The sequence below is a fragment of the Pristiophorus japonicus genome, chromosome 5, assembly GCF_044704955.1.
Source record: "Pristiophorus japonicus isolate sPriJap1 chromosome 5, sPriJap1.hap1, whole genome shotgun sequence".
Lineage (NCBI taxonomy): Eukaryota > Metazoa > Chordata > Chondrichthyes > Pristiophoridae > Pristiophorus > Pristiophorus japonicus.
Window position 1 is genome coordinate 179,485,219 of NC_091981.1, and position 25,890 is coordinate 179,511,108.

The 25,890-nt window shown below is 46.0% G+C and overlaps 1 protein-coding gene across 1 annotated transcript in view; it reads right to left on the reverse strand.

Annotated features, from left to right (window-relative positions):
• LOC139263929 (DOMON domain-containing protein FRRS1L) overlaps positions 1–25,890 on the reverse strand; it is an 83,626-nt gene that overhangs the window by 13,454 nt on the left and 44,282 nt on the right. The window contains exon 2 of the mRNA XM_070880012.1: positions 18,644–18,728. Within this exon, the coding sequence (XP_070736113.1) occupies positions 18,644–18,728 (85 nt within the window). The remainder of the gene's footprint in view (positions 1–18,643; positions 18,729–25,890) is intronic.

A 25,890-nucleotide genomic window follows, 5' to 3' on the forward strand; every position in this document is an offset into this window, starting at 1 on the left:
TTTCCTTGAGAGTTGTGAAATAGCTCCTTAAATGTACGCCACTGTTCATCAACTGTCCTACACTTGAATCTATTTTCTCAGTTCACTTTAGCCAACTCTGCCTTCATAGTCTCCTTTATTTAAGCTTAGTACGCTGGTTAGAGATCCAACTTTCTCATCCTCCATCTGAATTTGAAATTCAATCATGCTATGATCACACATTTGAAGGGAATCCTTTACTAGGAGATTGTTTATTAATCCTGTCTCATTATACAGGACCAGATCTAAGATAGCCTGCCCCCGGTTGGTTCCGTTACATACCGCTCAAGGAACCCATCCCTAATGCACTCTACGAACTCTTCCTCAAGGCTAACGATTGAATTTTTCGAGGAGGTAACCAGAGGTTGGATGAGGGCAAAGCGTATGATATAGTGTATATGGATTTTAGCAAAGCTTTTGATAAGGTCCCACATGGCAGACTGGTCACGAAAGTAAAAGCCCATGGGATCCAAGGCAAAGTGGCAAGTTGTATCCAAAATTGGCTCAGAGGCAGGAAGCAAAGGGTAATGGTTGATGGGTATTTTTGTGACTGGAAGGATGTTCTAAGTGGGGTGCCGCAGGGTTCAGTACTAGGGCTTTTTGTGATATACATCAATGATCTAGACTTGAATATAGGAGGTATGATTATGAACTTTGCAAAGGATACTAAAACCGGTTGTGTGGTTGATCATGAAGGAGCGCGCTGCGGACTGCAGGAAGGTATCAATCAACTGGTCAGGTGGGCAGAACAGTGGCAAATGGAATTTAATCCAGAGAAGTCTGAGGTAATATATTTGGGTAGGGCTAACAAGGAAAGGGAATAAACATTAAATGGTAGGACACTGAAGTGTAGAGGAACAAAGGGACCTTGGAGTGCATGTCAACAGATTCCTGAAAGTAGCAGGCCACATGGATAAGGTGGTTAAGAAGGCATACGGAATGCTTGCCTTTATTAGCCGAGACAGAGTACAAGAGGAGGGGAGTTATGCTTGAACTGTATAAAACACTGGTGGTAGAGGCAGAAACGCTCACCACATTTAAAAAATACTTGGATGTGCACTTGAAGTGCCCTGACCTGCAGGGTTACAGACCTAGAGCTGGAAAGTGGGATTAGGCTGGATAGCCTCTCGTTTGCCCACACGGACATGATGGGCAGAAATGGCCTCCTTCCGTGCTGTAAACTTCTATGATTCGGCCTTCATCGCCAGGCTCTGTTAACAATATCTTCCAAATGTGAGGTGCAAACCACCTAAGCTTCCACGGCAACTGTTACAGCTCTCAGGAGAGACTCCATGATGGTGGGCACTGCTGTCGTGTTTTTTGAGCTGACCGCTTGGCCTATATTGGGCAGAATGCTCTCCATGCTCTGCAAGAAGTCTTGACACAAGTTGGAGCTGGTCTCCTCCACTCTCTGCAACATTGTGTGCAAGCTTGCTGGCAGGCTGCCCAGTGCATCTCGCATTTTCTCTTATATGTCCATCAACCTTCTTCAGTAGCCTGGGATGTCAAGTCAGCATCTGCGTTCTCTGCAATTGAGCTAGTATGTGATCTCGTCCGGCGGCACCAGTGGCGTTCTATCCCCCTGCCCTAGCTCCTATACATTTGTGCCCAGTGATTCACCACATGAAGACTCACAATCACTAAGGAGGTGGTACTCAGTAAGATAATGGGACTAAAGGCAGATAAATCCCATGGACCTGATGGCTTGCATCCTGGGGGCTTAAGAGAAGTAGCAGCAGGGATAGTGGATGCATTGGTTGTAATTTACCAAAATTCCCTGGATTCTGGGGAGGTCCCAGCAGATTGGAAAACTGCAAATGTAACGCCCCTATTTAATAAAGGAGGCAGACAAAGAGCAGGAAACGATAAACCAGTTAGCCTAACACCTGTGTTTGGGAAAATGTTGGAGTCCATTATTAAAGAAGCAGTAGCAGGATATTTGGATAAGCAAGATTCAGTCAGGCAGAGTCAGCATGGATTTATGAAGGGGAAGTCATGTTTGACAAATTTGCTGGAATTCTTTGAGGATGTAATAAACAGGGTGGATAAAGGGGAACCAATGGATGTGGTGTATTTGGACTTCAAGAAGGCATTTGACAAGGTGCCACATAAAAGGTTACTGCACAAGATAAAAGTTCACAGGGTTAGGGGTTATGGCCCCAAGTTTCGACATGATTTGCTCCTGATTTTTAGGAGCAACTGGTGTAGAACGGAGTATCTTAGAAATCGGAATTCTCGCCATTTAGTTTGCTCCAGTTCTAGTCAGTTAGAACAGTTTCACTTTGGAACAGAATTTTTTTTTCAAAAGGGGGCGTGTCCGGCCACTGACGCCTGTTTTCAAAGTTTCGTCAGTGAAAACTTACTCCAAACTAACTTAGAATGGAGTAAGTGAAGATTTTTGTACGCTCGAAAAAACCTTGTCTACACTTTAGAAAATCAGGCGTAGGTTACAAATCAGGCTACAAATCAGGCGTAGGGAATGGGGGGGGGGGGGGGGGGGGGGTTTAAAAGGGAAGTTTACAAACATTAAACACTTCAGTTTTACAAATAAAGAGCCATCATCAATAATAAATGATAAAAACATCAATAAATCAACCAATAAATCAATCAAAAAAAATTAACAAGAAATAATTTTTTTTTTAAATCAATAAAACAAAACATTTTCTACTTACCGACTGCAGCACCGGGAGCCCTCCAACAGCGTGCTGGGATGCCCCCCACCCCCAGTGTGTCTCTGTCAGTGTCTCTATCTCTCTGTCTGTCTGTGTCTCTCATTCTCTGTCTGTCAGTATCTGTGTTTCTGACAGCGAGGGGAGGGGGAGGAGGGGGGTAGAGGGAGAGAAGGGGGAGGGATGGGGGAGAAGGGGGAGGGATGGGGGAGAAGGGGGGAGGGATGGGGGAGAAATGGGGGAGAAGGGGGGAGGGATGGGGGAGAAGGGGGGAGGGATGGGGGAGAAGGGGGGAGGGAGAAGGGGAGGGGGGAAAGGAGATGAGGGGGGAGGGGGAGGGGGGAAAGGAGATGAGGGGGGAGGGGGAGGGGGGAAAGGAGATGAGGGGGGGAGGGGGAGGGGGGAAAGGAGATGAGGGGGGGAGGGGGAGGGGGGAAAGGAGATGGGGGGGGAGGGGGAGGGGGGAAAGGAGATGGGGGGGAGGGGGAAAGGAGATGGGGGGGAGGGGGAAAGGAGATGGGGGGGAGGGGGAAAGGAGATGGGGGGGGAGGGAGGGGGAAAGGAGATGGGAGGGGGAGGGAGGGGGAAAGGAGATGGGGGGGAGGGGGAAAGGAGATGGGGGGGGAGGGGGAAAGGAAATGGGGGGGAGGGGGAAGGAGATGGGGGGGGAGGGGGAAGGAGATGGGGGGGGAGGGGGAAGGAGATGGGGGGGGAGGGGGAAGGAGATGGGGGGAGGGGGAAGGAGATGGGGGGAGGGGGAGGCGAAGAAGAGAAAGGAGAAGGGGGAGGGAGGCTGAACGGCAGGGCCCAAGACTTCAGGCAGGGCCCGTCCCCAGCACCAGATTTACAGGTAGGTGGCGTTGGGTCGGGTCGGGAGGAGCGCGGGTCGGGGGGGTGGTAGGAGGGAGGTCGGTTTGGTTCGGGTCGGGGGGAGGGAGGGAGAGGGAGGTCAGGTCGGGGGGAGGGAGGTCAGGTCGGGTCCAGTCGGGGGGTGGGGGATGCGGGAGTCGGGTCGGTGTCGGGGTGGTTCCGGTCGCGGGGGGGGAAGCGGGAGTCGGGTCAGGTCCAGTCCGGGGGTCGGTGTCGGGAGCAGGAGTCGGGTCGGGTCGGGGGGGGGGGGGGGGGGGGGGGGGGGAGTCGGGTCGGTGTCGGGTCCGGTCCGGAGGTCGATTCGGGAGGAAGCAGGAGCTGGCCGTGGGAGGAGCCTTATTCACGCAGCCCCAGTGAGGCCATTGGGCCAGGGCTAGGGGCTGCGTGCTTCGGCCCCTCCCACACAGTTCGGCGCCTGGAGTTACTGCACATGCGTGCCCACTGTAGCGCGCATGTGCAGAGGTCCCGGCACTGTTTTCAGCGCAGGGACCTAGCTCCGCCCCCTACAGCTCCTGCTGCGCTGCGCCGAGGGCCAGAGGACCTGCAGGGAGGTGGAGAATCTGGAAGTTTTTTTTAGGCGCACTTTGTGGTGCGAAAAACGTGCGTCCAGGTCGGGACTGCGCCGTTCTCGGCGCGGCTCGAAACTTCGGCCCAATATATTAGCATGGATAGAGGATTGGCTAACTAACAGAAGAGAGTCGGGATAAATGGTTCATTCTCTGGTTGGCAACCAATAACTAGTGGGGTGCCGCAGGGATCAGTGCCGGGACCCCAACTATTTACAATCTATATTAACGACTTGGAAGAAGGGACCGAGTGTAACGTAGCCAAGTTTGCTGACGATACAAAGATGGGAGGAAAAGCAATGTGTGAGGAGGACACACAAAATCTGCAAAAGGACAGACAGGATAAGTGAGTGGGCAAAAATTTGGCAGATGGAGTATAATGTTGGAAAGTATGAGGTCATGACTGTGGCAGAAAAAAAAAATCAAAGAGCAAGTTATTATTTAAATGGAGAAAGATTGCAAAATGCTGCAGTACAGCGGGACCTGGGGGTACTTCTGAATGAAACACAAAAGAATAGTATGCAGGTACAGCAAGTGATCAGGAAGGCCAATGGAATCTTGGCCTTTATTGCAAAGGGGATGGAGTATAAAAGCAGGGAAGTCTTGCTACAACTATACAAGGTTTTGGTGAGGCCACACCTGGAATACTGCGTGCAGTTTTGGTTTCCATATTTATGAAAAGATATACTTGCTTTGGAGGCAGTTCAGAGAAGGTTCACTAGGTTGATTCTGGGGATGAGGGGGTTGACTTTTTGAGGAAAGGTTGAGTAGGTTGGGTCTCTACTCATTGGAATTCAGAAGAATAAGAGGTGAGATTATGAGGGGGCTTGACATTGTGGATGCAGAGAGGATGTTTCCACTGATGGGGGAGACTAGAACTAGAGGGCATAATCTTAGAATAAGGGGCCGTCCATTTAAAACGGAGATGAGGAGAAATTTCTTCTCTGAGGGTTGTAAATCTGTGAAATTTACTGCCTCTGAAAGCTGTGGAAGCTGGGACATTGAATAAATTTAAGACAGAGATAAATAGACAGTTTTTTGAACGATAAGGGGATAAGGGGAGCGGGCGGGGAAGTGGAGCTGAGTCCATGATCAGATCCGCCATGATCTTATTGAATGGCGCAGCAGGCTCGAGAGGCCGTATGGCCTACTTCTGTTGCTATTTCTTATGTTATGTTCTTATGACTCCTCCTCTAGCCTAGCCTCTAAAATAATCATGGTGCCAGTATCTGAACTGGTGCTTGTGAGGGCGAGATAGAGGGAGCTTGCATCATCAGGAAGGCTGGTCTCCTCTTCAAGTGAGAGTGTTATGTCCACATCTTCAGCATCTGAGATGAGAGAGAGGGACAAGGGTTAGCTTTTAGTGTGAAGGGAGAGCAGGGAGAGAAATGGCTGGTGAAAGCATCTGCATTTTGTCATGCAGTGTGCAGGGTGAAATAGAAATAAGATGTGAAGATACTCTGCACGACATTACCTCCAGAGTTGTCAGTCAGCACAGCCATGACTCTGCCCCTGCCAGTGATGCTCAGCACTCTTTCTTTGAGGGTGAAGAGGGTGTGCAGCTGGGCTCAGTCTCCTCCACTGGCAGTGTGCTGTCTGGAGTTCTGGGCGGCCTTTTCCTGCAAGGGAGTGTGTTAGTCACAGTCTTATGAGGTGTTTAGAGAATGTGCTTGTTGTGGTAGCTTCCATTCAGTGTGTCAGTTGTGAGTTGTAGTGAAGTGAAGGCAGCAAAAGTGGTGAGTGTGAGAGCATGAGGAAAAGGAGATGTAAGGAAGTGACTGCAGGAGGGTGAAGGGAAGCGGGGAGGCGTGTATTGTGACTATTGAGAGTATTGAGGCTAGAGGTGATATCTTGACAACTATGGTCACTGCATTGCAGCCATATCTTGGCAGATTATGTCCCGACATTAAGCTCCTCTGCGATGCCTTCCCACTGATGGTGGAATTGTTGCCTGGAGGGCTTTCTGCCTCAGAGGGAACAGGATCTCCCTCCTCCTGGCCACTGCCTACACCAGGGACAAGGCAACATCAGAAAATCTTGGTGCCTTCTCAGTACTTGCTGCAGCCATTTCTGTATACAGAACTGTCTCACTCTTGTCTGCTGCCAGAGTGCTGGCTTCCTTTACGTGGCTTCAGAGGTGCCTAATATCTGATCCCCAAACAGGCATGCAGCCAATGGATAGTATGGGTAATGCTGGCTGCACGCCTGACTCATTATAATAATCAGGAATATTGTGTGCTGTTTAGGAGAACCTCAACACAAACATGCAGTGCCCACTGCATGACCCTTTTTGGGCGCAATCGAATTTCTAGGCCCTTAGCCCTCTCTTACAGGTTCTCAGCCTGACCCCAACATTATAAATATTTTGTTCTTCCCCTATATGTTCCCAGCTCCAAACCCCACTTTGTAAAGATTTTAAGCTTCTTCCTCCTGGCCACCCCCAAATGTTAAAAGTCTAAAACCATATGTCGCAATCTTAAGACTCCTCCAGTACCCAGCCACAAGTCTTTAAAAATTTAAATGCACATGCTTTACGTAGAAATTACATAGAAATGACAACACAGCTCAACCAATCCGTGTCAGTGTTCATCTTCCGTATGATTAGCAGTCCTAATCTCCTGTTCCCATATCCCTTTTCCTTCTACCATCTATCTAACTTATTTTTAAATTATGAAATGGGAGGGGGAAGGGGGTCAGTGTGGCATGTCGGGTGGGAAAGTAGTTTTTTTTTTGACAGCTGCTCAGGGACCATGGTTGTCAACCTGAGGTATGAGTTCAGTGGCCATTGCTCCAGCTGATTACTTAAAAGTTTCAAATGTACAGTAAAAGCTCCCAACTGACAGATCTTCATATTCCTCAGCCACAAGCTTCCAGCACAGATTCTGCAGGCTTTCCACTTTCCATGCTCCATCCAGTAACACCTCTTTGGAAGAACTCTCTCACCAGTGACAGAATGTTTCTGTCATCTCTACTTCACATGCCATCTGTTCCATTGACATGTGTACCCTGTCTCGCCTTGGTCCTCAGAATTTGACCATGATCAGCCCCAAACACCAGCAGCCGAACACCATCACCAACCTTCTTCGCAATCACCTGATGCTGCACAGGACACAGGGCATCAACATCCGAGCACATTGCTGCCTGGGAGGCCAGGATTGGCCTCACCATGGCCAGATTTGCTTCACTTGATGTTGTACACCCTGGCTGCCACATGATGCACCAGGTTGGCACCACCCCACACCCAACACCATAAAGCATCCCTGCAATGTCCAAGTCATTCCTTTCGCACTCACTACCATTGCGGGTTATGTCTCGCCATTCACTGCAACTCATTAAGCAACTTTCAACGGTGCACACAAATCTGTCCAAGAATGCAAAGTGTTAAAAATAAAGGTTTCAATATTTGACACCACATTAACAGAAACTTTACATGAACTTTGGATAAAATATCCAAGTGACTATCCTTGCGTGTTGTTAGCTGGTATGATTACACTAGAATGAGGGTGAGTGTAAGGGGTAGATAGAGAAATGGGGATGTGATAATATAGATAGGAAGCGATGGGCGGACGTGCAAGGATGTGGTGTGAGTAAAGGTAGGGTAGGGAAGGCAGAGTAATGGGGATATGATGAGAGGCACAGCAGGATGAAGGCGAGTGTGGGTTTGTACTAATGTTTTGTGATCTACTGAGATTATTGAAACATTTACGGCACTGCACCCAGGTCCTCCTGACCACATCCCTGCTTGTGACCTCTGCAATGTGCAACCAGGTTGTGTTGATCTCCTGGGGAGGTCTCTTCCATCCATGGGAAGGGAAGAGAACCTCCCTGCATGCTGTGACTCCCTCCATAAGCATATGCAGGGAGTCATGGGAGAACCAGGGTGCAGCCCTGTGCCTTTGTGCAGAGTTTGTCAGTGTTTGCAGCACCTCAATGCTGTAGAACACTGATAGCACAAATGTCAAAATAAATTGAGACATAGTGCCTTTAAGGAAACTGGCTGACGAAGCATCATCAAATGACGTCACCAGACCCGCTTCCTCTAATTGGCCCGGGAAACGCGCTGGGCGGATTTAAGTCGTCCTATCAGTGGAAATTTATTCCAGAGCGGGATCAGGAGCTGTCACTGACATTGCTCACCATGGACCTGCCTCGGTGAGCAAAATCCCGGGCTCTACTGCTAGCCGTAAAACTAGTACCTGTACTCCATTTGCTATTTCTTTTTAAGTGGCCTTATCCACTCGAATTGTTGCTTTTAATATCTAGGTGAACAGTTGCTCTTCCACATCTCCCATCCTTCCCCATTCAAAGTATTTTTTTTCTAAATTATATCACTTCACATTAACTAACATTTAATTCCATCTGCCAGTTTTTTTGCCGATTCCATTCCCTTGCAGCTCCCTTTGTTCTTCAGAATTATTTACTATGCCTATTTTAGTATCATCTACAAATTTGGACACCACTCCTTCTAGCCCTCTATCCAAATCTTTAATGTACACAGTGAACAGAAGAGGTCCCAGAACAGATCCCCATGGGACACCCCTACCCACTTCCAACCACTCTGGGGACCCAATTTTCGCCATAAATTTTTTTGGAATAAGTTGTTTTTTCTGGCTTAAGTTTAAAAAATGCCATTTTCCCCCAAACATTTGCTCCAGAGTAAGTCAGTTAGGTACGAAAGGGGGTGTTCCCAGACACTTATGCCAGTTTTGGCCATTTATGCCACTTTGGCCATCAAAAACTTACTCCAAATCAACTTAGGTCAGCGTATGTGGCCAGCTCTGAAAAACCTTGCAGGCAGTGAAGAAAAAGCAGCGCACATTTGGCAGACATTGGGGCAGGGATAGGGGGAGGGAAGGGAACTGGAGAGGACTTCAACAACCAAGCACCAAACATTGCAAGGAAAAGCTCAAACAATTAAAACTAATAAAAATGAAGTAAATGCTACCTTAATCTTTGAAGTCGACCCGGGAAGGCATTCGGCCTGGGATAGGGAAGGGAAGACGCGCACCGGGAGTCCAGAGCGACCGGAGAAATACGTGCTGCTGGTCGCGATGTCACCCGGGGGGAGGGTACACAGAGCAACCGGAGAAATGAGAGCTGCTGGCCGCTACGCAGTGCCAAGTTTTGCCGCTATTGCGCATGTGCGCAGGTGCCAGCACTGGTTTTGGAGCTGCCCTGTTGCTCCGCACCCCACTTCAGAATGCACGCCACGCTGGGACTCCGGGGACTCGGAAGAGCGGCCAGGATGGGGCGACTTTTTTCCGGCGCCGTTTCCAGCGTGCGAAGTCGCCGCACTTAAGGTAAGTGCGTCGAAAGAAGGGGTTGGGCAAAATTGAGCCCTGAGAAACTGCCCTTAACCCCTGCTCTCTGTTTCCTCCCTTCTAACCAGTTTTTAATACAATTTGCGACCCTTCCCCCAAAGTCCATACTCCAATAGTCTCCTGTGTGGTACTTTGTCGAAGGCTTTGTAAAAGTCCATGTACACCACATTGATTGTATTTCCCAATCCAATATATGCCACCTCCTCAAAGAACTCTATTTGGCTTTATTGGAATCGACATAATAAATGACTAAGTTAGAATATCGTGACATGAGCTGAAAGCATTACGGATGAGAATGGCTAAGGTTACCGTGGGACATCTTGGCTTGAAAGTACAACAATGAGCTCTGTGAGAAAATAGGCTAGAGAGACACCTTGGGATAAGGAACTGTAACCATCTGAAACAGATAAGGTTAGATAGAACAAGAGAAGTAAAGACAAAAATTGAGGCGGTAGAAACAGAAGATTATGTAACTGTCTATGGTTAATCACAATGTTGTCTAAATGAAGAATGAGTAATAGAATAGATCAGATTATAATGTGATTAACAAAAGGAAAGCTAGCTATAAGTAGAAAGCTTAACTGAGATTGATAGTGAAAGGGTTACAGTCGGACAATTGAAGTGCTGTCCTGGAAAAACAGGCACCAGCCTAATAGAATCATAGCATGGTTACAGCATGGAAGGCGGCCATTTGTCCCACTGAGCCCGTGCCGGCTCTCTGCAAGAGTACTTCAGCTGGTCCCACTCCCTGTAGCCCTGCATATTTTTTTCCTTCAGGTACTCATCCAATTCCATTTTGAAAGCCATGATTGAGTCTGTCTCCACCACCCTGAGAGGCAGCGCATTCCAGATCCTAACCAGTCGGTGCATGAAAAAAGATTTTCCTCGTGTCGTCTTTGGTTCTTTTGCCAATCACCTTAAATCTGTGTCCTCTGGTTCTCGCCCTTTCTGCCAATGGGATCAGTGTCTCTCTATCTATTCTGTCTAGCCCCCTTATGATTTGAACACCTTTACCAAATATCCTCTCAATCTTCTCTGCTCTAAGGAGAACAACCCCAGCTTCTCCAGTCTAGCCACGTAACTGAAGTCCCTTATCCCTGGAATCATACTCTGAAATTTTTTCTGCACTCTCTCCAAGGCTTTCATATCCTTCCTAAAGTGCAGAATTGGACACACTACTCCGGTTACGGCAGAAATGTACTGAACAGCAGAACTTGGAGATAGGTACGAGGCCACAACTACACAAAACTGGTTACTACCATTTTTCAGGTAGAGACTGTTATATATGTGGACTTGTATTTACTCTGTACAGCCACCAGAGGGCTCATTCCCCGGAGTCCCAAGGGATCCCATAATCCCTTCGGAGTACAGGTATTTAAGAAGGCTTCACAGGTTGGAGAGGCACTCTGGAGATCTGCAATAAAAGACTACAGTCACACTTTACTTTGAGCTCACAGTGTTCAGTCTGACTCTTTCTCCAAACACAACAACTGGCGATGAGATACAGATAGCGAACCCAAAGATGCTGAGAACAGTGGGCATCCTGGAGAAATTTTCTGAGGGAGATGATTGGGAAACTTTTGTGGAGCTACTCGACCAATACTTCGTGGCCAACGAGTTAGATGGGGAAGAGAGCGCTGCCAAACGTAGAGTGATCCTCCTCACCGTCTGTGGGGCACCTCATGAAGAATCTACTCACTCCAGCGAAACCCATGGAGAAATCATACGATGATTTGTGCACACTGGTCCGAGAGCATTTGAACCCGAAGGAAAGCGTTCTGATGGCGAACTACCGGTTCTACACCTACAAAAGGTCTGAAGGCCAGGAAGTGGCGAGTTATGTCGCCGAGCTGAGACGCCTTGCAGGACATTTGGAGCACATGCTCAGAGACGTTTTCATACTTGGCATTGGCCACGAAACCATACTTCGCAAGCTTTTGACTGCAGAGATCCCAACCTTGAGTAAGGCCATAGCGATAGCCCAGGCGTTCATTGCCACCAGTGACAATATTAAGCAAATCTCTCAGCACACAAGTGCTGCTACAAGTACTGTGAACAAAGTGATGTTGTTTTCGAAACATAACGTACAGGACAGGTCACACATACCTGCAGTTACACATCCGCAGATGTCTGAGAGTTCACCAAGGGTGATGAATGCAAGGCCATTAACACCTTGTTGGCGCTGCAGGGGTGATCATCGTTTCCATTCATGCCGATTCAAAGGATATGTTTGCAAGGGCTGTGGAACAATGGGACACCTCCAACGAATGTGCAGGAGAGTTGCTAAGCCTGTTAAACCTGCAAACCACCACGTTGCAGAGGAGGACAGATCCGCAGAGGAGCACTACAAACCAGAGTCTCAGATAGAGGAGGCAGAGGTACATGGGGTTCACACATTCACGACTAATTGTCCCCCGATAATGCTGAATGTTGAACTAAATGGACTTCCGGTGTCAATGGAGCTGGACACAGGTGCGAGCCAGTCCCTCATAGGCAAAAAGACTTTCGAAAGGTTGTGGTGCAACAAGGCCTCATGGCCAATCTTAACTCCAGTTCGCACGAGACGAAGAACTTACACGAAAGAACTGATTCCTGTAATCGGCAGTGCTACCGTAAAGGTATCCTACGATGGAGCGGTGCATAAGCTACCACTCTGGGTGGTACCGGGCGATGGTCCCACGCTGCTCGGCAGGATCTGGCCGGGAAAGATACGCTGGAACTCGGACGACGTCCGAGCGCCATTGCCCGATGGTGACTCTTCCTGTGCCCAGGTCTTAAACAAATTTCCTTCGCTGTTCGAACCAGGAATCGGGAAATTCCAAGGAGCAAAAGTGCAGATCCACCTAATTCCGGGAGCGCGACCCATCCATCGCAAGGCGAGAGCAGTATCATACACGATGAGAGAAAGGGTAGCGATCGAGCTAAACCGACTGCATCATTTCACCGATCGAGTTCAGCGAGTGGGCCAGTCCTATTGTCCCAGTCCTCAAGGGAGACGGCACCGTCAGAATCTCTGGCGATTACAAAGTAGCTATCAATTGTTTCTCCCTGCAGGACCAATACCCACTACCAAAAGCCGACGACCTCTTTGCAACGCTGGCGGGAGGAAAGACATTCATGAAGCTGGATCTGACTTCAGCCTACATGACGCAGGAACTGGAGGAATCATCGAAGGCCCTCACCTGTATCAACATGCACAAAGGTCTTTTTGTTTATAACAGATGCCCGTTTGGAATCCGATCAGTAGCGGCGATATTCCAGAGAAACATGGAAAGTTTACTGAAGTCGGTCCTGCACACCGTGGTCTTCCAGGACGACATCTTGGTCACAGGTAGGAACACAGTCGAGCACCTGCAGAACCTGGAGGAGGTTCTTAGTCGACTCAACCGTGTGAGGCTCAGGTTGAAACGCTTGAAGTGCGTATTCTTGGCGCCTGAAGTGGAGTTCCTGGGAAGGAAGATTGCGGCGGACGGCCTCGGGCCCACCAACGCGAAGACGGAGGCAATCGAGAACGCACCGAGGCCACAGAACATGATGGAACTGTGGTCATTTCTGGGATTCTTGAACTAATTTGGTAACTTCTTACCGGGTCTCAGCACACTGCTAGAACCACTACATGTCTTACTATGAAAAGGGGCGAATGGGTTTGGGGCAAAAGCCAAGAAAATGCCTTTGTAAAAGCGAGAAAATTGTTATGCTCAAACAAATTGCTTGATCTATGTAAGCGTTTGATACTAGCATGTGACGTGTCGTCATATGGCGTCGGGTGTGTATTGCAACAAGCTAATGATTTTGGAAACTGCAACCGGTTGCTTATGCATCCAGAAGTCTGTCTAAGGCTGAGAGAGCCTACAGCACGATTGAAAAAGAAGCGTTAGCGTGTGTCTATGGGGTAAAGAAAATGCATCAATACCTGTTTGGGCTAAAATTCGAATTGGAAACTGACCAAAAGCCACTTATATCCCTGTTTTCCGAGAGTAAATGGATGAATACCAACGTATCGGCCCGCATCCAGAGATGGGCGCTCATGTTGTCCGCATACAACTACGCCATCCGCCACAGGCCAGGCACAGAAAACTGCGCCGATGCTCTCAGTAGACTGCCATTGCCCACCACGCGGGTGGAAATGGCGCAGCCCGCAGATCTAGCCATGGTTATGGACGCATGTGAGAGTGAGCAATCACCCGTCACTGCCTGGCAGATCAAAACCTGGACAAGCCAGGACCCCTTATTATCTCTAGTCAAAAGCTGTGTGCTTCACGGGAGCTGGTCCAGTGTCCCAGTGGAAATGCAGGAAGAGATAAAGCCGTTACAGCAGCGCAATGATGAAATGTCGATACAGGCAGAATGCGTTCTATGGGGCAATCGAGTAGTGGTCCCCAAGAAGGGCAGAGACACCTTCATCAATGACGTCCACAGTACCCACCCAGGCACCGTAATGATGAAAGTGAAAGCTAGATCCCACGTGTGGTGGCCTGGTATCGATGCGGACTTAGAGTCCTGCGTGCACAGATGTAATACATGCTCGCAGTTAAGCAATGTACCCAGGGAGGTGCCGTTAAGTTTATGGCCTTGGCCCTCCAAACCGTGGTCTAGGGTACACATCGACTATGCAGGCCCGTTCTTAGGTAAAATGTTCCTTGTGGTTGTAGACGCGTACTCCAAATGGATTGAATGTGAGATAATATTGGCTAGCACGTCCGCTGCCACCACTGAAAGCCTGCAGGCCATGTTTGCCACACACGGCTTACCAGATATCCTGGTGAGCGACAACAGGCCATGTTTTATCAGTGCTGAGTTCAAAGAATTCATGACCCGTAACAGGATCAAACATGTCACATCTGCCCCGTTTAAACCAGCATCCAATGGTCAGGCAGAGAGAGCAGTGCAAACCATCAAGCAAGGCTTGAAGAGGGTAACTGAAGGCTCACTGCAGACTCGCCTATCCCGAGTCCTGCTTAGCTACCGCACGAGACCACACTCACTCACTGGGATCCCACCTGCTGAAATGCTCATGAAAAGAGCACTTAAGACAAGGCTCTCGTTAGTTCACCCTGATCTACATGAACCGATAGAGAGCAGGCGGCTTCAACAAAGTGCATACCATGATAGCGCAACTGTGTCACACGAGATTGAAGTCAATGATCCTGTATTTGTATTCAATTATGGACAAGGTCCCAAGTGGCTTCCCGGTACTGTCATGGCCAAAGAGGGGAGTAGGGTGTTTCGGGTCAAACTTTGAAATGGACTCATTCACCAGAAACACTTGGACCAAATCAAACTCAGATTCACGGACTACCCTGAGCAACCCACCTTGGACCCTACCTTTTTTGATCCCTCAACACACACCAGTGGCAACCGACACCACGGTTGACCACAAAGCAGAACCCATCATCCACAGCAGCCCTGCAGAGCCCAACACACCAGGCAGCCCAGCAAGGCCAGCTGCACAGCAGCCCAGCGAGAGCCCAACAAATGATTCAACAACACCAGCTTTCACACCGAGACGATCAACCAGGGCAAGAAGGGCCCCAAGATCGACTCACATTGTAAATAGTTACACTATTGACTTTGGGGGGGAATGTTGTTATATATGTGGACTTGTAATTATTCTCTACAGCCAGCAGAGGGCTCATTCCCCAGAGTTCCAAGGGATCCCATAATCCCTTGGGAGCAGAGGTATTTAAGAAGGCTTCACAGGTTGGAGAGGCACTCTGGAGACCTGCAATAAAAGACTACGGTCACACTTTGAGCTCACAGTGTTCAGTCTGACTCTTTCTCCATACACTACAGAGACAGTATAGTACATGGTGCTATGCTTACATCATATTCTGTGACAAAAGTAGATGTGTTATAAAAAAGGTATAAAAGTTAGGATACCCTAGTAGCCAGTAGACAGCTGGAACTGAAGTCAGACAGGTCAGTCTCAAGCTCAAGACGCCCAAGGTTCCATCCAGCAGGCTTTCTAAATGTAGGTATGTGGACGCGAATCAGTTGCATGTTTACTATAATTGATGCATCAATACAAGATAGGGCAAGAGAGCACAAAATATTCCAAATCTTGTATTTAGGTGTTAGCCATGGCTCAGTTGGTAGCACTTTTGCCTCTGAGTCAGAAGATTATGGGTTCCAGTGTCACTCGAGTCTTGAGCACAAAATTTGGACTGGCACTCCAGTGCAGTACTGAGGGAGTGCTGCACTGTCGGAGGTGTCACCTTTTGAATAAGACGATATACCGAGGCCCCATTTGCCTCCTCAGGTGGACGCAAAAGATCCCCAGCACTATTTTGAAAAAGAGCATCAGAGTTTTCCTCGGTATCCTGGCCAATATTTAACCCTCAACCAACCTAAATAAAACAGATTTTCTCATCATATCACAATGCTGTTTGTGGGGCCTTGCTGTGTGCAAATTTCTTGTCGTATTTCTTACATTATGACAGTGACTATACTTCAAAAGTACTTAATTAGACTTAAGGCGTGTTGGGATGTCCTGAGGTTGAGAGGAGTGATATAAATGCAAGCTTTTTCTTAATAAAATATTAAAGTTGCCAACACTAGATTCTTGGACTTATTATTCACTGGAGTTCAGAAGAATGAGAGGGGACCTCATAGAAACATTTAAAATTCTGACGGGGTTAGACAGGTTAGATGCAGGAAGAATGTTCCCAATGTTGGGGAAGTCCAGAACCAGAGGTCACAGTCTAAGGATAAGGGGTAAGCCATTTAGGACCGAGATGCGGAGGAACTTCTTCACCCAGAGAGTGGTGAACCTGTGGAATTCTCTACCACAGAAAGTTGTTGAGGCCAATTCACGAAATATATTCAAAAAGGAGTTAGATGAGGTCCTTACTACTAGGGGGATCAAGGGGTATGGCGAGAAAGCAGGAATGGGGTACTGAAGTTGAATGTTCAGCCATGAACTCATTGAATGGCGGTGCAGGCTAGAAGGGCCGAATGGCCTACTCCTGCACCTATTTTCTATGTTTCTATGTTTCTATAAGACAGAAGCTAAAAACTCACAAGCACAATCTTCCTTTCTAAAATTTGCGTATGCTGCTTCTAATTATTTTCTCCATCTAAATATTTAATAATTTCATCTTGAATTAAATATTCCAATACTTTCCTTACTAACTAACTAGTCTGCAATTACAGAGTTATCTCTGTCTCCCTTTTTATAAATGAGTATTACATTGCTCACTGTCCAGTGCTCTGGCAAACATCCACTCTCAATAGATACTTGAAATATAATTTCTAGAGTCTCCATTAGTTCTTCCCTCATTTCCATCAAGATCCTTGGATATATCCAGCCAGGTCCCAGCACTTTCTCCTCCATTAGCTTAACCAACTTCTCAAAGGCATTCCTTTTATTTATTCTATCTTCATCTCTCTTTTAACCAATGCAGGATTTACCTCATTCCCAATATACTTATTTTGTATCACTCTTAAATCATACCTATAGGCCTTATTTTCCCTATTCTTCAATTTTAGCATGTTAGTAACCTCTTTATTTATTCATGGAATTCTGAAACTTGATATAGTATCCTTGTTTAATGGTACATATTTATTCTGCAACTTTGCAATCTCCTTTTCAAAGATATCCCATTGTTGACTTACAGTCCTGTTTGCCAATTTTTCTTCCACCATCTTAGCAAGCTTACTCATCTTTTTAAATCCATTCTATTTGAATCTGGTGCCCTTGTTTTTGTACCAACTTTTTCCCTTTTTATCTGCACCTCAAACCTTATATTATGGTTACTGCTCCCAAGGTGCTCACCCACATTTAATTCATCTATTTTGTTACTCAATACTAGATCTAACAATGCGTCTCCACTTGGAGGCATATGAATATACTGCTTGAGGAAGGAATCCTGCAATCATTTTAGGAATTCCATTCCGCTTTCTTTGATTTGGACAGGGGGGAAGTGAACAATAAGTTGATAATTAAAATTTCCTCGTACAATAATTTTGTTATTTCTATTGATCTCCCCGATATGTCTGGATTTTTCCTTCCATTTCCTTCTGCCAATTAGTGGGTCTGCAGTACAACCGCACTAATGTATCTCTGCCTGATCCTCTCTTAGTGTACATCAGTCCTCTCTACAGCATGTGCTAATGCTACTCCTCCTTTCTTACTTATTCTGTCACTCCTAAATATAGTATAACCCGATATATTTATTTCCCTTTCCAATCCAATTTGCAACTGTTTCTGTAGAGTGCTATTAAATATATATCTTACTGTGACAGAATTACTTCTAATTCCTCTGTTTATTTCCCCACTTGGAACATTGCAATACATGCATTTTCTTATTGTTTTAATTGGGGGAATTAGAAGCAATTATACCACACTAAAATATTTAACACTTCCCCATTTCCTTTGATTTTTTTTTGTTCATCTCATTCCTTTATCTGTCTTTTCACTGCTTGTACTTTTTTCTCCAAAACTGTTGCCTGCTTGTGAATATTTTCCCAACCTACAGGTTCCTAACCCCAAAACAATCAAGAATTCCTTAAAACTTTAACTACCATGCATATCCCAACTCAGCCCTGGCCTAACTCTCAAAATTTTGCATCACCGCAGATTCTCATCTGCAACCTTAGTCGGACTAAAAAAAAAGTGTCTGCCACTGACTTTGGGCCACATCGCTTCAAATTGTACTTTCACCTCTTCCTAGTCCAGAAAATGGGCTCAAGGGGTTACTTCTGTTCCTATATCTACAGTTTTTAAAAACTTTTCAACCCACATATTTTCCCATCAGGCTCCCATCCATATTCTTCAACTTATTCACCAATAGCTATCTTTTAATAAATTCATTATTCCTGTAAGTAGTGCTGTAATAGGTATTTTCATTTGTTAAAAGTGCCACATTGCGTGATACACGAATGCTACTATTTTAGTGATGTCATTATGTAACATTGCTGATCTGCATTGTTATGGGATTTATGGAGGAGCAGCTATCTGTATGTTGTAAAAAAACTAATTGTGCTTATTACAAGTATTCTTGACTATTGTCGAATTCTGATCTAATTCAGCTCCATAAGCATGGGAGAGAAGGGTGTCAGTGTATTACAGTATCATAACATCACGAGTTTTCCCACCAAACATTAGTTTGGAACTTTTGATATAGTAAACTCTTGTTTATTTTGATCATTGTTTCATCAAATGACATTTAGAAACTAAGCATGCACTTCTAGTACCCACCTAAAGCAGCCTTTAGTTTTTCCGCAATCATCTACCCGAATTTTTGCAAAAGGGTCCACCGGAGGAGGGGATGGGAAAGCATAACCTGCAACACAAAATTACAATATACCACTACCATGACCAAAGTGAACACATATTTGACACCACATGACTGATTCAACAAACATTGTAAAAAGTATACATTCACTGTTATTTTTGCCAGAGAGTAAATTACTTTTCCTTCATCTCACTATCATAAACCAAGATTACCACCTACCTAATTGTATGTGCATTTAATGGCATAAAAAATTCAACATTTATGATATTTCTGCAGTAGGAAATCACTGCTGAATTTACTCTAACAAGAAATGGATTTCTGAGCAACTATTTTCTTTCTTATTTTTCCTTTTTATTCGTTCATGGGATGTGGGCATCGCTGGCAAGGCCAGCATTTATTGCCCATCCCTAATTGCCCTTCAGAAGATGGTGGTGAGCTGCCTTCGTGAACCGCTACAGTGTGTGTGGTGAAGGTACTCCCACAGTACTGGTAGGGAGGGAGTTCCAGGATTTTCACCCAGCGACGATGAAGGAACGACGATACACTTTCAAGTCAGAATGGTGTGTGACTTGGAGGGGAACGTGGAGGTGGTGGTGCTCCCATGAACCTGCTGCCCTTGTCCTTCCAAGTAGTAGAGGTCACAGGTTTGGGAGGTGCAGCCGAAGAAGCGTTGGCGAGTTGCTGCAGTATACCTTGTAGTTGGTACACACTGCAGCCACGGTAGGTTGGTGATGGAGTGAGTGAATGTTTAAGGTGGTGGATGGGGTGCCAATCAAGTGGGTTGCTTTGTCCTGGATGGTGTCAAGTTTCTTGAGTGTTGTTGGAGCTGCACTCATTCAGGCAAGTGGAGAATATTCCATCACACTCCTGACTTGTGCCTTGTAGGCGGTGGAAAGGCTTTGAGGAGTCAGGTAGTGAGACACGTGCCGCAGAATAACCAGTATCTGACCTGCTCTTGTTGCCACAGTGTGTGGCTGGTCCAGTTAAGTTTCTCGTCAATCGTGACCCCCAGGATGTTGGTGGTGGTAGATTCAGGCATGGTACTGCAGTTAAATATCAAAGGGTGGTGGTTAGACTCTCGTTTGTTGGAGATATATTGTCTGGCACTTGTGTGGCGTAAATGTTACTTGCCACTTATTAGCCCAAGCCTGAATGTCATCCATGTCTTGCTGCATGCGGGCATGGACTGCTCCATTATTTGAGTTGCAAATGGCACTGAACACTGTACAGTCATCAGTGAACATCCCCACTTCTGACCTTGATGATATTGATATAAAGTAACAGAGCTAAATTCTTACTAGCAGGCTACATTATTGACTGATGTACATTCCCTTTATGCTTACACCAACCCATAGATTAAATTTTCATTCCAGCTAAGATGGCTGGGAAGTGGGGGGTGGGGGGGGGGGGTGGTGTGACGGACAAAATTGTTGCTTCAGCTACTCCCATAATCTGTTCATGTCAAAGCGGGAAGGTAATGTATAGGTGTCAAGACTAGCTCTAATTAAAAGGTAATTTCAAGCAGCAAGTGTTTGTCGCTAAAGTGATTTAATAAACTATAAAACAATAGAAGCTTACACCAGAGAACAGAAATTACAGATCAGTTAGCCTAACATCTGTGGTTGGGAAAATGTTGGAGTCCATTATTAAAGAAGCAGCAGCAGAACATTTGGAAAAACATAATTCAGCCAGGCAGAGTCAGCATGGATTTATGAAGGGGAAGTCAAGTTTGACAAATTTGCTGGAATTCTTTGAGGATGTAACGAACAGGGTGGATAAGGGGGACCCAGTGGTTGTGGTGTATTTGGACTTCCAAAAGGCATTTGACAAGGTGCCACACAAAAGGTTACTGCACAAGATAAAAGTTCACAGGGTTGGGGGGTAAGATATTAGAACGGAGAGAGGATTGGCTAACTAACAGAAAACAGAGAGTCAGGATAAATGGTTCATTATCGGGTTGGCAATCAGTAACGAGTGGGGTGCCGCAGGGATCAGTGCTGGGACCCCAACTATTTACAATCTATATTAACAACTTGGATGAAGGGACCGAGTGTAACATAGACAAGTTTGCTGACGATAAAAGATGGGAGGAAAAGCAATGTGTGAGGAGGGCACAAAAAACCTGCAAAAGGACAGACAGGCTAAGTGAGTGGGCAAAAATTTCGCAGATGGAGTATAATGTAGGAAAGTGAGGGGTTATGCACTTTGGCAGAAAAAAAATCAAAGAGCAAGTGATTATTTAAATGAACTTCTAATTTGACAGGTTAAAAAAAAGTTGAACTTTATTATTGATTTTGAGAATGTTCTTGACTCCCTCCAAAATCTTTGATTTAAAAACAATGGCGTTTTTCAGCGCAGATTTTTGAATGTGCGCTAATTTTCTTAACTCACCAGAAGGTTTGTCGGAAGTGGCCAGATATGCCAACCTAAGAGAAAAAAATTGTTGGCCAAACTGCGAACAATTAAAAAAAAAACGGCGCAGCCATGAGGGAACGCCCTGCCCCCTATGACGACAAAAAAATTGGCCTAGAAAAATCATAACCAAGTCAGTTAAGCTGCTGCAAATCGCAGGGGGAAACTTGAAAAAAAAAATACGCCAGAAAAAAATGGCGCCGCCAAACAAACGGCGCAAATAACCAGGGTAAATTGAGCCCGATGGCTTTAATGTCCTTTCATCACAGGGTGCCCAAAATTGCACAGTATCCTAATTGTGGCCTAATCATTACGATGTACAAATTTATTATCTCAATGTTCTTTATTGTCCCTATTGTAAATTCCACAATGCTATTGGCCTTTTTATGGCTTTATCTACTTGCATTTGCATTTTATGTACTTGAACCCACAGGCCTTATTAATTCACAACTTTAGAATCTTTCCGTTAAGTATACACTTCCATTCTTTATTTTTTTCCTCCAAAATGTAATACCACAAACCTCCCAAATTGCATCTGCCGCCGATCTGCCCATTTCTGCAAACTTGTTAAGATCCTCCTGAACTCTATTACTATCAACATTCCTGTTTTACACATACACAACTTTGTGTTGTCAGCAAACTTCAATATAATGTTCTCTATGCTCAAGTCCAAATTATCTACAATCCAGCACTGATCCCTGGCACACATCACTTCAAATCCTTCCCAATATGAAAAACATTCATTAACTCATTTATTTTCCTATCCATCAACCAACTTTATGTTCATATTGCGACATTTCCTCATATAACATACGCCTGAAATTTTCTAACAAAAATTGTCAAATGCCTTCTGAAAATCCATATACCCTACATCATTACTTTCCCTTGATCTATCCAATTGGTTTTATTCATTCCTGGGATGTGGGCATCCCTGGCAAGGCCAGCATTTATTGCCCATGTGAAGATGGTGGTGAGCCGCCTTCTTGAACCGCTGCAGCCCAGTGGTGAAGGTACTCCCACAGTGCTGATAGGGAAGAAGTTCCAGGATTTTGACCTAGTGACGATGAAGGAACGGTGATATATTTCCAAACTTGGAGGTGGTGATGTTCCCATGCACCTGCAGCCCTTATCCTTCTGGGTGGTAGAAATCACAGGTTTGGAAGGTGCTATCGAAGATGCCTTGACAAGTTGCTGCAATGCATCTTGTAGATGATACACACGGTCACCACGGTGCGCTGGGGATGGAGGGAGTGAACATTTAAGGTGGTGAATGGGGTGCCAATCAAGTGGGTAGCTTTATCCTGGATGGTGTTGAGATTGAGTGTTGTTGGAGCTGCATTCATCCAGGCAAGAATGTAAGAAATAGGAGCAGGAGTATGCCACCTGGCACCTCGAGCCTGCTCTGCCATTTAATAAGATCATGGCTGGTCCGATCATGGACTCAGCGCCACTTCCCTGCCTACTCCCCATAACCCTTATCGCTCAAGAATCTGTCCATCTCTGCCTTAAATATATTCAATGACCCAGCCTCCATAGCTCTCTGGGGCAAAGAATTCCATGGATTTACAACACTCAGAAGAAAGTCTTCCTCATCTCAGTTTTAAATGGGCGGCCTCTTATTCTGAGACTATGTCCCCTAGTTTTAGTTTCCCCTATGAGTGGAAATATCCTCCCTGCATCCACCTTGTCTAGCCCCTTCATTATCTTATATGTTTCAATAAGATCACTTCTCATTCTTCTGAACTCCAATGTGTGTAGACCCAACCTTTCATAAGTCAACCACCTCATCTCTGGAATCAACCTAATGAACCTTCTCTGAACAGCCTCCAATACAAGTATATATTTCCTTAAATACGGAGACCAAAATTGTACACAGTACTCCAGATGTGGCCTCACCAATACCCTGTACAATTGTAGCAGGATTTCTCTGCTTTTATACTCCATCCCTCTTGCAACAAAGGCCAAATTTCCATTTGCCTTCCTGATTATTTGCTGTATCTGCATACTCACTTTTTGTGTTTCATGCACAAGGACCCCCAGGTCTCTCTGTATTGCAGAACTTTGCAATTTTTCTCCATTTAAATTATAATTTGTTTTTCTATTTTTTTTTGCCAAAGTGAATAACCTCACTTTCCCACATTATACTCCAGCTGCCAATTTTTTACCCGCTCACTTAGCCTGTCTATATCCCTTTGCAGATTTTTCGTGTCCTCCTCACAATTTGCTTTCCCATCCATTTTTGTATCATCAGCAAACTTGGCTACATTACACTCGGTCCCTTCATCCAAGTCATTAATATAGATTTTAAATAGTTGAGGACCCAGCGCCAATCCCTGCGGCACCCCACTAGTCACTGTTTGCCAATCAGAAAATGATCCCAACTCCCTGTTTTCTGTTAGTTAGCCAATCCTCTATCCATGCTAATATATTGCCCCCAACCCTGTGAACTTTATCTTGTGCAGCAACCTTTTATGTGGCACCTTATCGAATGCCTTCTGGAGATCCAAATACACCACATCCACTGGTTCTCCCTTATCCACCCTACTCGTTACATCCTCAAAGAACTCCAGCAAATTTGTCAAACATGATTTCCCTTTCATAAAACTATGCTGACTCTGCTTAATTGAATTATGCTTTTCCAAATGTCCCGTTACTGCTTGCTTAATAATGGACTCCCAACATTTTCCCAACGACAGATGTTAAGCTAACTGGTCTATAGTTTCTTGCTTTTTGTCGGCCTCCTTTTTTTTAAAAAATAGGGGCGTTACATTTGCGGTTTTCCAATCCACTGGGACCGCCCCAGAACTCAGGGAATTTTGGTAGATCACAATCAATGCATCCACTATTTCCGCAGCCACTTCTTTTAAGAGCCTAGGATGTAAGCCATCAGGTCCAGGGGACTTGTCCGCCTTTAGTCCATTATTTTACCGAGTACTACTACTTTGGTGATGGTGATTGTATTAAGTTCCTCCCACCCGATTGCCCCTGGATTATCCACTATTGGGATGTTTTTATTATCTTCTACCGTGAAGACAGATACAAAATATTTGTTCAATATCTCTGCTATTTCCCTGTTCTCCATTATTAATTCTCCAGTCTCATCCTCTAGGGGACCAACATTTACTTTAACCACTCTTTTTCTTTTTATGTACATGTAGAAAGTCTTACTATCTGTTTTTATATTTCGTGCTAGTTTACTCTCAATCTATTTTCCCTCTCTATCATTTTCTTAGTCGTTCTTTGCTGGCTTTTAAAAGTTTCCAATCCTCTGGCCTCCCACTAGTCTTGGCCACCTTGTATACCCTTGTTTTCAATTTGATACCATCCCTTATTTTCTTAGTGGAGAGTATTCCATCACACACCTGACTTGTGCCCTGTATATGGTGGAAAGGCTTTGGGGAGTCAGGGAGGCAAGACACTCGCCGCAGAATACCGAGCCTCTAACTTGCTCTTGTAGCCCCATTATTTATGTGGCTGGTCCAGTTAAGTTTCTGGTCAATGGTGACCCCTAGCATGATGATGGTGGGGGATTCGGCAATGATTATGCCATGGAATGTCATGGGGAGCTGGTTAGCGGGCATGGACTACTTCATTTTCTGAGGAGTTGCGAATGGAGCTGAACGTGGTGCAAGCATCAGCGAACATCCCTACTTCTGACCTTATGGTGGAAGCGGCTGAAGATGGTTGGGCCTAGGACACTGCCCTGAGGAACTCCTGCAGCGATGTCCTGAGGCTGGGATGAGTGACCTGCAAAACACACAATCATCTTCCATTTGTGCTAGGTATGACTCCAGCCAGTGGAGAGTCTTCCCCGATTCCCATGGACTTCAATTTTACTAGGGCTCCTTGATGCCACAGTTGGGAAAATGCTGCCTTGATGTGAAGGGCAGCCACTCTCACCTCACCTCAGAAATTCAGCTCCTGTCCATATTTGGACCAAGGCTGTAATGAAGCCTAGAGCAGAGTGGTCCTGGTGGAACACAAACTGAGCATCGGTGAGCAGGTATGTGTCGACAACACCTTCCATCAGTGTGCTGATGATCGAGTAGACTGATGGGGCGGTAATTGGCTGGATTGGATTTGTCCTGCTTTTTGTAGACAGGAGATATCTGGGCAGTTTTCGAATTGCCGGGTAGATGCCAGTGTTGTAGCTGTACGGGAACAGCTTGGCTAGAGGCGCAGCTAGTTCTGGAGCACAAGTCTTCAGTACAACTGCCGGGATGTTGTCGGGCTCCATAGCCTTTGTCGCATCCAGTGCACTCAGCTGTTTCTTAATGTCAAGAGGAGTGAATCGAATTGGCTGAAGACTGGCTTCTGTGATGGTGGAGACCTCGGGACGAGGCCGATATGGATCATCCACTCGGCACTTCTGCCTGAAGATGGTTCCAAAAGCTTCAACCTTGTCTTTTGCACATGTGTGCTGGGCCCTGCCATCATTGCAGATGGGGATGTTTAATTGTCCACCACCATTCACGACTAGAACTGGCAGGACTGCACAGCTTTGAACTTAATCATTAATTGTGGGATCGCTTAGCTCTGTTTATAGCATGCTGCTTTTGCTGTTTAGCAGCATGTGGTCCTGTGTTGCAGCTTCCCGAGGTTGGCACCTCATTTTTAGGTACACCTGGCGCTGTTCCTGGCATGCTCTCTTGCGCTCCTCATTGAACCAGGGTTGGTCCCCTGGTTGGATGGTAATGATCGAGTGAGGGATATGACGGGGCATGAGGATAGATTGTAGTGGAATCGCCTCATGGATCCCCAGTTGGGAGCTGAGAGATCTGTTCTGAATCTATCCCAT